The 17,263-nt window shown below is 37.5% G+C and overlaps 1 protein-coding gene across 1 annotated transcript in view; it reads right to left on the bottom strand.

The window, feature by feature from the left end:
- acsl6 (acyl-CoA synthetase long chain family member 6) overlaps positions 1 to 17,263 on the bottom strand; it is a 122,440-nt gene that overhangs the window by 8,304 nt on the left and 96,873 nt on the right. The window contains exons 10-14 of the mRNA XM_053478271.1: positions 13,569 to 13,642; positions 12,893 to 12,970; positions 7,000 to 7,134; positions 3,012 to 3,146; positions 2,750 to 2,845 (exon numbers count right to left, since the gene is read on the bottom strand). Coding sequence (XP_053334246.1) covers positions 2,750 to 2,845; positions 3,012 to 3,146; positions 7,000 to 7,134; positions 12,893 to 12,970; positions 13,569 to 13,642 — 518 coding nt within the window. The remainder of the gene's footprint in view (positions 1 to 2,749; positions 2,846 to 3,011; positions 3,147 to 6,999; positions 7,135 to 12,892; positions 12,971 to 13,568; positions 13,643 to 17,263) is intronic.

The following is a 17,263-nucleotide window of genomic DNA, read 5'->3' as shown; positions in this document are numbered from 1 at the left end:
GTGTCCTCCTTGTTTCCTCCCTGTCTGCCCACCAGTCTTGCATTCCATGCTGATTACTCCAGCACTTAAGCAAGCACGGCCCGCTACTTCATTGCTTCAAATCAGCGCGCGGGTAGACATTTTGAGAGCAGACAAAGCACTCTATGCGCATGCAGTGTCTCGACTGCATGCTCAACAGCTCGATTCTGCGGGCAGTGTCTCACAGACATCCACATACTACTTCTGATTAGCTGTTCCTTCTCTATCAGCCCTTATTTACAAACTTACAAATTCTTACAAACTTAAATTTTAAACTTAAATTTACAAACTTAATTCTTTTGATTGTGTAAAGCTGCTTTGTGATGATGTAAATTGTTAAAAGCGCTATACAAATAAAATTGAATTGAATTGAATTATTTATTCAACAGCGATTCCGTTATGCGGTCGATATTGCCAGCTGATAAAGAAGGAACAGCCAATCAGAAGTACTGTGTGGATGTCTGTGATTGGATAGGTTCATGGCAGTTTTGTAAAACTGGACAAAGTTGAGCGAACGTACAGGCAGAGTCGAGCGGAGAACATGTTAAGCGAGCATTGGAAACACTGCACATGCATAGAGTGCTTTGTCTGCTTTTAAAACGTCAAACCACGTTCTCAGAATTGTGGCAGGAATATAACGCCATAAAACAAGCCCTGACTGACTTCACGACCCGGCTTTAACAAATCCAACTCCAACCTATAAAGGTGATCCAGACACATGGCGCTCCTTCCTCTCTCAGTGCTCATTGGTATTTGAGCTGCGGAATGCTCTAAGGTACCGTACATGATCACGCTCCTCTAGGGACGGGCCCAGGAGCGGAGCACTGCACTCTGGGATGCCCACGATCCTTGATGTTCCAACTTTGAGGACTTCTCTAAGGAGATGAGGCGGGTGTTTGACCCCTCATGTAATGATCAACTCCCGAAGGACTACTTCTTTTTCGCCAGACACCCTCTCAGGGTAATTCATGACCACCCACAACACTGCCTATGATACGAAACCGCTCTTCCTCCCCCTTGCTTGTTTGTTGCAGCCGAGCTCGACAGCCAAGACTAAAGTCAAGCAAGCCCTATCACGTGGAGACAAGTAACACACCCCCTATTTTTCTCTTCAGTCCCCTCTTTTTGCGCTCTCATGTCCTGGAATGGGCACACAGCTTCAAGCTTTCTCACCACCATGGCTTAGCTCGACACCTGTCGCAAGTCCAACAGTGTTTTGGAGCCCACGCTAAATGAGGACATCTCCAGCCTTGTGTCACCATGCGACATCTGTGTGAGGTGCAAACATGCCAATATTGCCAGTAGGCCTCTTCAGACCCCTGCCTATCTCATAGCGAACTTCATCAAGTTACCCACCTCCGACAGCCACACCTGCATCATGACTGTAATGGATCAGTTCTCCAAAGCTGCTCACTTCATTCCCCTCCCAAAACTCCCATCCGCCAAGGAATCTGCAGAAGATTTATCTTGTCTTCAAACTCCATGGCCTTCCTAAGGACATTGTCTTTGACCATGGCCCGCAGTTCACCTTGCAGTTTTTAAAGCCATTTTGGAAGGCATTCTCAAAATTGCCCTGAGCAGGTTATATCATGAAAGACTATCTTAAGCTGGGAGAAAAACAAGTCCTGTATTACATGAAGAGACATAAGGATTTGAGGCAGCCTACAGCCACCAAAAATATGTGATTAGTTCTTAAAAGCTGTGTGCATTTGTACCATTGCATGGTGTTATGCACGTGAGCTCTTATACTGATCTTATTTGGCTATCTCTCACTCTCTTTCTCATATATATATATATATATATATATTCTAGCTGTTAATTTGTTGAGGTAATCTGGAGAAATTTCACCCCACACTTCTAGAAGCCCCTCCCACAAGTTGCTTTGGTTGGATGGGCACTTCTTGCATACCATATGGTCAAGCTGCTCCCACAACAGCTCAGTGGGGTTTAGATATATATATATATATATATATATATATATATATATATATATATATATATATATATATATGTAAAACTGAAAAGATGCTGGAAGAGTGCCTGATGCCATCTGTCAAGCAAGGTGGGGGTAACATGATGGTCTGGGGTTGCTTTGGTGCTGGTAAGGTGGGAGGTTTGTTCAGGGTAAAAGGGGTTTTGAATAAAGAAGGCTATCACTTCATTTTGCAACGCCATGCCATACCCTGCGGACAGCACTTGATTGGAGCCAGTTTCATTCTACAACAGGACAATGACCCAAAGCACACCTCCAAATTGTGCAAGAACTATTTAGAGAAGAAGCAGGCAGTTGGTATTCTATCTGTAATGGAGTGGCCAGCGCAGTCACCAGATCTAAACCCCATTGAGCTGTTGTGGGAGCAGCTTGACCATATGGTATGCAAGAAGTGCCCATCCAACCAAAGCAACTTGTGGGAGGGGCTTCTAGAAGTGTGGGGTGAAATTTCTCCAGATTACCTCAACAAATTAACAGCTAGAATGCCAAAGGTCTGCAATGCTGCAATTGCTGCAAATAGAGGATTCTTTGACGAAAGCACAGTTTGAAGGAAACAATTATTATTTCAAATAAATATCATTATTTTTAACATTGCCAATGTCTTTACTATGTTTTCTATTCATTTTCCAGCTCATGTGGTAAATAAAAGTGTGACTTTTCATGGAAAACATAAAATTGTCTGGGTGACCCCAAACCTTTGAATGGTAGTGTACTGTATATATACACAGGTGTTCTCACCTGGCAGCCCAGGGCTGCTCTCAAGAAGCTGAGTACTGTAGGAGAGGTGGGAGCAGCACCTGTTATAACCATGCGAAGCCTTCCACCTACATTGGCCTGTGGAGAAAGTAAACTCTGATTAGTCACAATATCACACATAGTGTCATACTCTTCTATGCCCTATGTATCTATTATGCCTGACATGCATGCTTAATTAAAGTTGTGGGATTAACAAAAGCTTTGAATATTAGAAAGCCGGCTTTAGCCTCATGACAACACATACCTGAATTTTGCTGAAGAAGATCTTATCCCAAATACTGTCATTGCGAATGATCCCGCTGCTGACCTCTTTCGATTTTTTTTTTGCAGCAAAATTCAGGAGCCAACGCTTCACAGGTGTATTGGCCTGAGAGAAGATCTGAACAACAATAACCAAGAAGCTATCTCAGTTGATATGCTGCATATATATAGAAAAATGTTTAATGCAGTTAATAAATACAAATATTTCACAAAAGCAGTTTCTGGTGGGGAACACAAAAGATGCCAAAAGTATTAATAAAAACCTTATAAGCAAATTACAGTACATGCTGATTTGTTAGCATGTGGAGCAGTGTGGCCCAAGTTTGCTTTTGAAACATGAATGGGGGAATCTGCTAAGCTTATACCTGACTGCTATTCCTTAAAATGAAACATCTGATCTTAATTAACAATTTAAATCAACTCCTAAAGCGCTACATACCAAAAATATTGAATGTTAGATAATTAATACTAATTAAATGCAAAAAATATAATGTTTTGTAACATTTGTCTAACAGTATTATCTCTACATAGCTTTAGAGCTTAGATGATCAGCTCATATCTGATCAAAATAAATGCATACATACATGAAAAAACCAAGTGTTTCAGTAAATTCTACTAGTAAATTTATAGTTTCTACAGTAAATTTCTAGTATAAGCTCATTTGTTACCTACAGAAACCATGCACACTCTTACATCCTCACGCAAATCTTTTTCTTAATATTACACATTAATTACACATGCACACTCATTCACCCACTCCCTTACACACACACATATACACACACTCTATCTATGCATTATGCATGTTCTTTGCACTTTTTCATACACACATCAACATGATTTTTTTTTTTTGTCTTACACTGAAACTCTTCTAACACAATTCCATTCTTACTTTTACTCCATCTATCAGTGACACACTTTTTTTCTCCTACCTTGCATAACGTTTGGCATGATCTTTTCGTTTGGCATTAAATTTTGTTTTTGACACCTGTTAAATGCATAGCCTGCTTGGACAAAAAAAAAATTGCATTCTAATGAACTTATTCTTAGTTTAATAATTGGTTTGATAATTAGCTTCGATTATGGCACACCATGGCATGGTTTCAACCAACTTACTGTATGCAGTGTCACATTTATTTTAGTATGTCAGAGACACGATTGAACTGCCTGCTTCACATCTAAAACAATGGCCTTCCAGGGACTCCTTTATGGCCCAAACATGTGGAAGTGGCTTGTATCAAGGTCAGGGCCTGTATTTACTAAGTGTTCCAGAATCACTCATAGGAAACGTGCTTAAAGTTAATTTACGACTGAACATAGTCCTACCTCAGAGGAGGACATAAGTTATTTATAAAGCAGAAATATAGATAGAAAGCATCTGACATCACTTTTTACGAGAAAAAAACGGTCGAAAAAAGAAATCGTGAAATTAGCGGCAGTTGTGTAAAAGCTTTATTTACACACAGACTAAAGGTTTAGTTGCATGACTCGCTGCATTACGTTATTTTAATCAAACTGCCCCAATCACAATTGTTTGAAGCCGCTATAATAGATCTGTGTAGGTCTGTCATCTGATCAAAATGATTTCGAAAATAAAGCGGAACTGGGAAGAGAATGAGAAAAGGAGGTAAAATGTAAGGAATTTTTTTAAGTAAAATTCTGCCTTTACTTCTACAGAAAAAAAATTACCTGAGGAAATTTGCGAAAGCATCAATACTACCTGTCAGTTTGCCACATCTACTCCATGAAGAGATGCCGTATTAATAAAGTGATAAAGTATATAAAATGTATACAATATAAATACAGTAAATATGACTATTTTAATGTGTGTGCCATGGATCATACCCACATGATCCATGGCACACGGATGTCCATGAACGCAGCTTGTCTTTTGTTGATTTCATGCTGCATGGTGGGAAATGTATGAATCTGCGCATCATCTGCGGTGCTGTAAGAACAACGTTTAATTTATTACTTCCGCATCTTCACTTTTACTAAAACCATACAGTATCAGTCACTTGTGGAGACAGCATACAGAATGCAAGCGATAAAATATATATTTTTAAAAATATTTTCCTCACTACTCCTAACCAGTTAGGACACCTCTGGAGGTCTCCTACATTTCGTGGAGATAAGAGTGATTTCCTGTTTTAAGAATAAATGAATAGCTCTTACTCCTAGTCCTAAAATGGGGACCAAAATGGCATCATTCTGAGAATTTATGGCCACTTAGGAGCAATTTCCTACTCTGAGATGCTTAGTAAATACAGGGCCAGGACTGTACAGGGGATATACTGTAACTCCCAGCAATAACTCCCAGTCGAGTTCCTGTAATGTGCAAGTGGTGTTAGTAAATAATTGTGTGCACAGTTTACAAAGACAGATACATCTTTCTTGGAAGTTGGCAACAAACTATCTGATAATTTTCAAGGATCAGGCTTTTCAATTCTTCTGAATGTTTAAAGGAACAAAGTGGGCTCTGAGCCACCTTTCCAGAAATCATTCACAGATGTGCGGCCTTCTTTAAAAGGATTTAATATGTTGGACAGTTTTGAACTCAGTTTGAGTCATTTATACAATTTCAAACAACTTTTTATACATATATCTATATTTAAACAACTTTGCGATTTATAAAGTACTCATCTATCTATCTATCTATCTATCTATCTATCTATCTATCTATCTATCTATCTGTCTGTCTGTCTGTCTGTCTATCCATCCATCTATGACTAAGTAATTTTAAATATTCTTAGTTGTTTTCTGTTTTTCGCAGGGCAGTAATTTGACCTTTTTGAAACAGCAACCGTTTTTTGGCCAGCCAGTGGATTTATTAGTTCAGTCTGTATTTACTTCTCATTGATTTGTTACTTTTTCTTCTCCTGAAATCTCTTTTTGCCCTTTAGACCCATTATGTTTAAACTTGTCAAATCAAATAAATTTTTAATTATGTGTATGAACTGGTAGACTTGTATTATTTTTAGTTTATACACAAGGTATAGGCAAGATAATGTGTGTACAAGAACTAAAATAAAATTTCAAGTATTTGGATGATGCAACAAACTACAAAATGGTAAAAACTGGGCCACATGTGTCTTTGTTTAGCAGAGGTAAAAAGAAGGGGTTTAATGTTTAGAGCTGGGCAACTTTAAATGTGTTGTGCTTAATTTGATGTAATAATAATCCCTGAGTCTTAGCTCTACAAACCTTTACATAAGCTCTACAGAACATATCTCTTTTTTGGCCCATTGTGCAAAAATAAGCTGGGCCAAGTCCGTTTGCCAGGTTTGCTGGAAATTTTAGGAAAAGTCTGGGCGAGATCAAGACCAATGTACTTTTGCTTTTGGGTCTGATATTGGCCAAATGAGTACACACACACACACACCCACACACACACACTTCTTCATCATTTTCATTGGTTATTTTGCTGCTCTCCTGCTTCATTTTGTTCACCTTAACACCTAACACTCATACTAGTCATGCTAGTGACTAATTACAGTTTGTAAGTACGACTAAAAACAGGCTTTTGTTAGGCCAACTGAAATCATACTAAATCAACATTCACAAAGTTGCACTAGCACACCCATAGCGTGGGTGGGAGTCAAGATATTCCCATACTTATAACTCAGACAGAATCGCCCTATGTGCTTTGTCCATTTTACACAGTTCCTGCCCCAGGCTTTGTTGAGGAAGTCGAACAAAATGCATAACAGTGGAAGAAGCCATTAACAATAAAGTGGTGGAGCTGGATTAATGAACTGCCTGATTCGTAAGGCATAGCTAACCTTTATTTGACACTAGACTTATCCAAGGGCTACTGGCCGATTACCTCGACTTTATTATACATATACAAATATATATATATATATATATATATATATATATATATATATATATATATATATATATATATATATATATATATATATATATATATATGTGTGTGTGTGTTGATTTGTTTTAGTATTTCTTACCTTATCGTACATGCGGTTGAGGAGCCGAGGCACCACAGGAAAGACAGTTGGGCGGAGGGCCTTCATGTCATCAGAAAGAAGACGGATATCACCCTGAAAAAAGCCAATCCTTCCCCCATGACAGTAAACCACTGCCTGAAGACAAACACGCATTAATATCATTTGTAAGTGTCTTCCATTGTCAATTAATAATATATTTAAAGAGAGTTATGCATAAATATAAACATAACCTTAATATCAACCATATAAAATGAAATCATTTAAAAATTCTTTAAAAAATAATATAATGGATATAAATGGAGTAGTACATTTAAGCTCATGTGTGCTTTAAAGATAAATATGAGTACTAAATTTTAACTTCTTTATTATACAATTTAAAAAAAAATACTTTTTGGATACATGTCCTTAAATTTTAGACACCCACTACTGTTCAGGTTTTAAAATCTCAAAGCCAACAAAAAACAATAGGACACTGGCCACATGGCACCCAACTGTTACTAAGGCCAGAACCAAAATTTATCATAAGAACATGGAATCATGCATCTATGGCCTAACAAAAAGACAGGTACTCCTGGTCAATGCCATGGTTCTGACTGTAATCCCCAGACATCACATTGTATGCATGATGGCAGTAAAATGCAAGCACTACATGAGGATTGGATTATTAGGATAGAACTGCAGCCTCAGCAGTGGTTGCCTTGGGCCTAATTTACCTAAAGGTTTGTCAAAAATAGTTCACCAGCCTGTGGCTGAATTGCCTATTCAATCAACAGACAGAACTAGACAAAAGGGACACAATGCCTTACTCACTGGAGGCATAAAGCTCTTCCCATAAAAAGGGTACTCATGAAAGCAGTTTCTTATTCACACTGCTAATAAATATCTTGCATCTAAACCAATATGAAAATAATAGTGGGAAGGCAGTTGCCTCCCACTGGTTGGGGAGCAGTATGATGTTGCAAAGGCAGTATGGACCCACAATGTGTGATCAAAATACATCACCATAGAATTAGAATTGGGGACTGTTTGGTTGGGCCTCTGGTTCTTCCGACCTTTTCTGAAAAAAAGTCCTATATGATCTGTCTTTACAATAAGATTAATTGTCAAGCACATAAATAATTCCCTATGCCACCAAATCCACCCTTTGTCTGACATGAAAGTTTCTTAACTTACCTATTTAGTCAACACATAATGTATTGAATGTGCTCTCCAGGTAGTGTAAATGCTCAGGAGAGTGCTGCTTACACCCAGAGATTATTAAACAAATTCAGATGGTTTAACTGGTTCAATGCATATCGGACCCAGTGTGCAACACAATGCATAAAGTACATGCATAAATGGCAGCTCATAGACCAAAATCTGCATCATTTTGCCATGTTCTTCCAAACGCCTGGAATGGGACTTCCCATACATGTTGGCTCTTTAGCCACTGGGTATTATCTTAAGCTGGTTTGCTTGAAATAACTTTTGCAAGAAGGTGGGGAGATCTACACTGTTATGCTTGGAGGACTGTTAACTAGTCATGTGCTTGTTTTTTGCCTGTCAAGTTAGTTATTTTTACTTTTGTACTATTTGCAATGATTGTGGAGCTCATAATTAATTTGTTGAAGATTATACTGTAGTAGAAGGGTGTGACACAATACCTATAGAGTGCTAGACCTTTTACAAGAGCCAGTGGACGGTGGCAAGTCCCAGTCCATACTTCTAGTGTATGAGTCAGCCAGGTAAGCACTGGAGACTGAAAGGTGGGATTCTGAACATACAGTAGCTTGTCTGAGAGCGGTTCTGTAGTGTGCATACCCATATGTGAATCACTCCACAGTGATTTTGTGCTTTTCAAAGTTAGTTTAAGTTTAAGCCTTTATTTGTCACATATACATTACAGCACAGTGAAATTCCTTCTTCGCGTATCCCAGCGTAACTGGGGTCAGAGCGCAGGGTCAGACATGATACAGCCCCCCTGGAGCAGATAGGGTTAAGGGCCTCGCTCAAGGGCCCAACAGTGGCAACCTAGTGGAGCTGGGGATCGAACCGCCGATCTTCCGATCAGTAACTCAGTGTCTTAGCCCTCTGAGCTACCACTGCCCCTACTGCCGTACTCAGTGTACTCAGCATACCAATTATATGATTTGGTAAATAATGTTTAGTTATGGAAAGATATTTACATAGATCTGTCAACATGAACATCATGACAGTATTGGCCGTTTTATAATTTCTTTGGGCTGGTTGTCCAAAGAAATTAGATAACATGCATCATTAGGGTTAGATAACATGCATCATTAATATAAGAAAACTTAAAAATTACTACTAAATTTACTACATTTAATTTACTTAGGGCTTTCTTATATGTACACAGGATCTAAAGTATATCTAAAGTATATTATTAAATTAATAAACAAAGTGGATGTGTATATTTCGACCTTGTGTATATACACACACACACACACACACACACACACACACACGGTCAAAATATACACATCCACTTTGTTTATTAATTTAATAATGCTGCATGTCCCAAACATTTCCATAATTTTCTGTTTGATTCTGTAAAGCTGCTTTGTGGTAATAAATAAATAAAATAAATAAAATCTAATTGAATTTAGTCAAAGCCATTTAACTTTCTGTTAATGATTATTGACAGCTGGTAGTTTCTCTGTGCCAACATAAAAAGGGTTTATAGTAAACGAATCTGTGTGTGAATCTAAAAAACAAACAATAGCCAGTTAGTCTCCTATCTATCCTGCTCTCCAATGTCTGCTTCCTGGATGACCACCTAAATTACGTTCTGCATTTGTGTATTGACAAAGACATGAGTTATGAATGGCAAAATTTATTTAGATGGGCATGTTTTGTTTCAGACCACTAGAACTGCAGCTGTATGCATTGGGGTGGGGGGCTCTTAGGGTGTTTACATTTAGAAATTTGGCAGATGTGACTTACATTTGTTTTTTTATCTTAATATACAGCCTTAACCACTAAGCCACCCCTGACCCCCATGTGTTTACATCAACAAGCAATGATGGAAAAACTTAGTGCCAATTCTAGTTACTGTTTGTTGCTGGGAAAGTTTTTGTAACTGCAGACTATTTGATTTATAATGGAAATTCACCATGGTCACAGTGTACAGTATGTTCCCCATAGTGATAATGTTAAGGATGTGCTTTGTACTGTATAGGGTTATGAGTATCTGGAATTTGTTTACATAAATATCCAGGTGTATACTGGGCAGAGACCCAACCCCATCCCAGCTTCTTAGACCACATCTTTGTTACGCTCATTCCAGCATACAGACTGTTCACGGATATGTTTCAAATCGGTCCACCTTCTATAGAGGAACTATCGAGAGCATTCTGAGCGGCTGCATCACTGTCTGGTTTGGGAATTGTGCCATATCGGACCGCAAAACCCTACAGCGGATAGTGAGGACAGCGAAGAAGATCATCGGGGTCTCTCTCCCCTCTATTGAAGACATCTACACCACACGCTGCATCTGCAAAGCCACCAGCATTGTGTCTGATCGGAAACACCCCTCTCACACACACTTCACACTCCTGCCATCTGGAAAAAGGTACCGAAGCATTCGGGCACACACATCCAGACTGTGCAACAGTTTTTTTCCACAAGCCATCCGTCTCCTCAACAAAAAGGGACTGGACTGATAAACACAAACACACACACACACACACACACACACACACAAACACAAACATTATCACACAGCTTAACTCAACTACCTCAAAATATTGGGACTCGACTGACTAATCAACACAAGTGCAGACACACTGACCTACACCACCAAATTATCGTACACACCAACCTGTAAATGCTGCACTGTTTATCTTTTGCACAATGATCATTACTGGACTAATTTTTGCACTAATTCCTCAATTCTTGCTGCTGTTTTTAAAGAATGTTTATGTTTACCCACTACCTCAACACCATATTCTATGTTCTGTTATGTCGTGGTTGCGCACTGTCACTTTGTTGTTGCTCTTGTTTGCACATTTGCACGTGCACTTTATGTTGTCTGTAAAAATGTTATACTTAGCTAGTTAGTTTTTGTTAATTTATGTTGTAATTTATGTTAGGTCTCTCTGTCCTGTCTCTGCTAGCCAGCTAACTAGGCCTCTTGGTTAGCTAGTTTAGTGTCTATGTTAATTTATGTTGTAAATTTATGTTGCATGTAGCACCTTGGTCCTGGAGGAACGTTGTTTCGTTTCACTGTGTACTAACTGTGTGATGCTTGCAGCAGGGCATCAACGCCATCACTAGTACAGGATAACACTGTCTGCCTATGACAGTGATGCGCCCTTCCTGTTGCACTGAACAACTTCTATGATTGGTTTGATTTGCAAAATAATGTGACACCAATAAACTGCACCCCACCTCCTAACAATCAGCTGCTCTGCCTTATTACAGTGAATATGAGCTAAAGAATGTGCAGAGTTAAATAATACAAAGCTGTTGGACCAGACAACACTCCTGGCAGCATGCACAGAGGATGTACATAGCCAAACACATAGTTCTTTTTGACATTTTCAATTATCAACCTGACCACTGTCATTAAACCAACAGGCTTCATGACCATTACCAATGTGCCTGCCCAAAGTCTTAAGGGGCCTCCCCATTGCAATCATATCCATCATTAGGAAGTGCTTCAAGAGGCTTGTCATTAGGCATATAAAGACCCTGCTCCCCCAAATGTTGTGTTACAGACCTTTAGTATTCAGCAAAATTATTCCTTAGCACCTAATTGTAAAGCTGAACTTGCTAGTCCTAAATCCTTTATATGGATCCTGTACAAAGCTAGCAACCTGTCTCTGAGCACAGACATGTGTAAAGAGATGTTGAAAGGTTGTTAAAAGTTGTTCGTGAGAGCACAAATAACCCCCCACTGAACATGGACAGCTCTTCCATGAAGACTTTCAAGAATAGCTAATTCCTTGGTGTTTAAAGAGCTCCATTGCAAAGTAAGCTCAGCAGCTCATTACTTTCTGCGAAGGCTGAGAAAAGCCCATCTCCCATACCCTATTCTCACTACATTCTACAAAGGGACTCATGGGCTACTTTATCACTGGTAATTGGTACCAGTGGTATAGGCACACACACGCGTACTGTAACAGTGAAAAAATTTCTCAAATCTGTTGATGAGAATTTATATAGTATAAAAGAGTTATTTTGGGGCTTAAAGAGCTTATTTTAAAAGCTTTTTCATGAGTATTTCTGACAGACCTAAGGCATTTTAAAATGATAATTTATTGAATTAGATGGATGGATGGATGGATGGATGGATGGATGGATGGATGGATGGATGGATGGATGGATGGATAGAGAGAGAGAGAGAGAGAGAGAGAGAGAGAGATAATGTGCAAATGTTTTAGCCAGGCTTTCAGCTTTAAATCAGCATCAATTCTTATACTTAGACACTTGCACAAAGTCAGGCATTTTGTAGGAACAGAGTCAAATCTAAATTAGCCAATGACACCAAGGTGCTAATTTCATATGTACTGTAGGTTGAAATATAGTCATTAACTGAAACAGCTATGTAGGAGGCTTAAAACTGGGTGAGGAGCAGTCAAACTCTGCTACTAAGCATGGCAAACCATGGCAAAACTGACCACAACAACAAAGTAGTTATACTGTCAAGGTAGTTATACTCTCTCTCATGCATATTTATCTGTAGCAGGAGGCAGGGTGTTTGGTGGAGTGCTGGAGAGCAGTACAATAATGAGTGTCTGCAGGCAACAGTGAAGCATGGTGGAGGTTTCTTGCAATTATGCATTTCAATACATGTTTAAAACATTCAATACAATTTAAAACAAAAATAAATTTACATAATTTACAAACACACACAAGCAACAAACACACACATGCATGTTTGTAGTGTTACCTCAATAAGTCGCTCAAACATGTGTGCAAGGGGTAAGAAAGAAATGAGAACGTCGTCTTGATTTGGAGATATGACTTTCTGTGTGATAGACAATTATGGCAATTAAACTGAGTAAAAAAATTAAGGAAGGGTTTATTTAGAGTCCGGTCCATAAGTATTAGGGCAAGGATGCAATTTTTCTATTTGTGCTTACTGTAAAACACCAAATAGTTTTTTAATTTAGCAGTCAATATGTGATTGAAATGTAGACTTTAAACTTAAAAAAACTAATACGGTAAATAAGTTATTATCCCAAGGAGGCCAACTAAAGTCATAAAATGACTAAGGCCACAGGCCACAGCTGGCCCTTAAACTGCTTATTCATTAAATTGCGTTTGAGCCTGTAAAAATTAAGGGGCCACTGCAAAAAATGGCTAAAATTCCCAAAAAGTTAATATTATACATAATAAAATACAATATTTGTGATAAATGCCTTGAATGAAAGCTGTCAGGTTACACTAAAATCACTGCTTGCCTAATTTCAAACATTTTGTGGTGCTGTACATCCACTAATAAGTATGTCACTGTCCGAAAATTTATGGACCAGACTGTAACAAAGGTCAACTCCAATATTATTTAGAATTCGTGCAGACTTTAGTGACAATGTCTACCAGACCTGTGTTTTACTAGCACTTACATCTGTTGCTTTCAGAAATCCAGAGAAATCCGCAACAATGTTCCCATGTGTAAGCATCACACCCTTTGGATTTCCTAAAGAAAAACACACAGACCTATAAACAAATCACTTCATGATATTGCCAACAGGCCAGTGTGAAAATTCTAGTTTGTGTTTTAGTTCATGTAAAGGCTTATTTATTTATTTTCCAAATTCATATGATCAATTGAAAATTTGGGCTTTTATTTAAAATAATTTTTCTAATTCTGTCTTGTTTGTGCTACTGTACTAGACACTCAAATATAGTAATATAAAAGTGAATAAAAAATAAAAGTGACACTTTGATATATTTTATATTATTTAACAATTTAAATTACGTGTAAAGTGAAGTATTTCAAGCCATTTTCATTTAAAATTTGATTAATAATTAGCAATTACACCTCAAAGATCTATTATTTCGAAATATTAAAATGTAGCATGGAGACGATCAGCCTGTGGCAATGCTGAGGCAATTTTGGAGAACATGTTGCTTTGATAGCAGCTTTAGCTTATTTGTTTTGTTTGGTCCGGTGGTCCTACTCTTCCTCTTGACAACACCCCAGAGAGAATCAGGTTAAGTTTCTGTTTCTTAGTATTTGGTATGTCCCCTTTTTGTTTTAACGACAGTGTACATTGAATCCTTTGTAATCTATTTAGATCTATTCTAGATCAGTGTGTCATCTGAACACATGCTTTAAGATGTGCAAAATCTTTATTTTTCAAACAAAATTTTTAATAATCAATAGTCTAACTTTTTCTTAAATTTAAATTAGAACCTATTAATGGTGCAAAATCTTAAATATAAACGACCACTACTAAAACATGAATACCAGTGACTGAACTAATTTCCTCAACAAAATCATTAACTTAGTAGATCAACGTACTAGATCCTGTAGATAACTGAACCTATTTTAAAAATACAAAATTTGTCCTAAAGCACTGACTATGTACCTACATTTTTTAAACTAGCAGTTATTAAACCCCTAATTAAGAAACCTGCTCCTTCTCTTTAAGATCCTAGAATAGATTGTAGCATGGCAGGCCCTACATACACTAAGAATAACAAAAATGCAGTTGGGATTTAGTTGTCATTGTCAAACGTCATTAGTTTCCACAGGCAAGATTAGAATTGACAGTCCTCGAGGGTCATATCTCACAATTACTCACCCACAATTATTTTAAATAAAACATTTTAATGAAAGCCTAAATCTTTAAACATTTAAATAACGATGTCTAAATACAGTGGAACCTTGGATTACGAGCATTATTCATTCCAGAAGCGGACTCGTATCTTAAACCAAATTTAATAATTTACCCATAAGAAATAATGGAAACTTAAATTATTCGATCCACAGCCCCAAAAAATAAATACATAAAAAAATTCACACAAAATATTAAGTAAAAATAAATATTAATAAATATTAAGTAAAATTAACCTGCACTTTCCCTATTAAAAAAAGACAAACTGGCTAAACCAACCGTCCACTAGCTGCATAGAGTCGTCATTCAAGGTTCACTGTATTGAGACTGTGTGTGTTCCCCGAGCTAAGCAAAAATGTAGAAAGACCGAGAAAGTCTGTTTTAGTAATTTAATTAACATAGATACCACAAACTCGGATCACACTGAATGCACAGCCGGCACCTCTAATCTGAAGCTAGGACTGTTAAATATTAGATCTCTCGCATCTAAAGCAGTTATAGTTAATTGAATTATTACAGATCAGGAGTTTTATATACTCTGTTTAACAGAAACCTGGATTCAACAGGACGCGTATGTAGCTCTAAATCACACAAATTTAATTCATTTGAAGTTCTCTATGGTAACATAACAAGTGTAGCTACAAATATTAAGTCAGCTCAGTCGATTTCACTAATTGTCATTTACAGACCTCCAGGGCCGTACTCTGAATTTCTAGTGAATTTGCAGATTTCCTCTCAAACCTAGTCGTTTTTGTAGACAAGGTGTTAAATGCTCTACGCACAGGGTCTTCTGGATTTTCAAAATGAATATTAAAATCTCCAGCAATTATCTCCATACTGGACTCAGTAGGAGTAAATCAGTGTGTAGTAGGACCCACTCATAAAGCAGGTCACACTTAAGATTTATTAATATTCTTTAAATTAAGTATAAGAAATTTATTTACAATTACATTGTCTGAAGTTATATCAGATCACAATCTTGTCTCAATTTAAGTGTGTCATAGTAATAACATACGAACAGTGCCGCGCTACCGTACTAACATACATTCACATCAACTACCACATAGGGTTTTATGAGTAATCTCCCAGAGTTATCAACTTTGATTAGATAACCGTCTGACCCCACAGAACTTGATCAGGAGACTGAATATTTAGAATCAACATTTCGTTACACCGTAGATAATGTAGTTCCAGTTAAAAGGAAAATTATTAGAAATAAGAAACTTGCTCCCTGGTATAACGATCATACATGCTCTTTAAAACAGACCGCTCGGAAATTAGAACGTAAATGGCGTCAAACTAAATTGTTAGTATTTCAAATAGCATGGAAGAAGAGCATCCTGAACTATAGAAAAGCTCTTAGTGTAGCTAGATTAACGTATCTCTCCACTCTTATAGAAAATGACAAAAAATAATTTTAGATTTTAATTTAATACTGTAGCCAAATTAACCAGAAATAAGACCACTGCAGAAATCTCCACAACAACATTGTGTAATAGTGAGGACTTTATGAACTTTTTTAATAATAAAATTGTAAATATTAGGCATAAAATTGAGGCTTCGAAACCAAACAATGTAAGTTATGCAGATGTTAAACTAGCCATGTCAGATCGGAACCTAGAATACTTTTACTCCCCCTTGAAGAGAATGAACTAATTTCCTCATCTCTTCTGCAAATTCATCAACCTGTATATTAGATCCTGTACAAACACATTTTCTTAAACAGATAGTACCAGCAATAACAGAACCCCTGTTGAAAATAATTAATTCTTCACTTATCATTGGGTATGTTACAAAATCTTTTAAATTAGCAGTTATTAAACCGATTATTAAGAAACCTAACCTTGACCCCTGTCAGCTGTCAAATTACAGGCCAATATCAAACCCCTCATTTATCTCTAAGATTCTGGAAAAGATAGTAGCGGAGCAGCTATGCTCATATCTACATAGAAATGGCTTACATGAACTGTATCAGTCAGGATTTAGGCCTCATCACAGCACAGAGAAAGCACTTGTTAAAGTAGTAAATGACCTCCTATTGGCCTCTGGTCAAGGTTGTCTAACCATGCTTGTATTACTTGACATCAGTGCAGCTTTTGACACCATTGATCATAGTATTCTTCTTCATAGATTAGAAAATGGAAAATGTAGTAGGAATTAAGGGTACAGCCCTCTCTTGGCTCAGATCCTATTTGACCGATCGGTATCAGTATGTAGACTTAAATGGTGATTATTCTGCATGTTCTTTAGTGGAGTTTGGTGTTCTACAGGGTTCAGTTTTAGGTCCATTGCTTTTTTCCCTTTACATGCTTCCTCTGGGCAAGATCATTTGTAAGCATGGTATTCATTTTCACTGTTATGCTGACGACATACAGTTATATATCTCAGCAAAACCTGATGAGCTTACTAAAGTTGAGCAATGTGTGCAGGACATAAGAAATTGAATGCTAATTAACTTCCGTTTGCTTAATCCAGAT

The sequence above is a fragment of the Clarias gariepinus genome, chromosome 19 (genome assembly GCF_024256425.1).
Source record: "Clarias gariepinus isolate MV-2021 ecotype Netherlands chromosome 19, CGAR_prim_01v2, whole genome shotgun sequence".
NCBI lineage: Eukaryota > Metazoa > Chordata > Actinopteri > Siluriformes > Clariidae > Clarias > Clarias gariepinus.
This window is presented reverse-complemented; position numbering and strand designations above follow the sequence as displayed.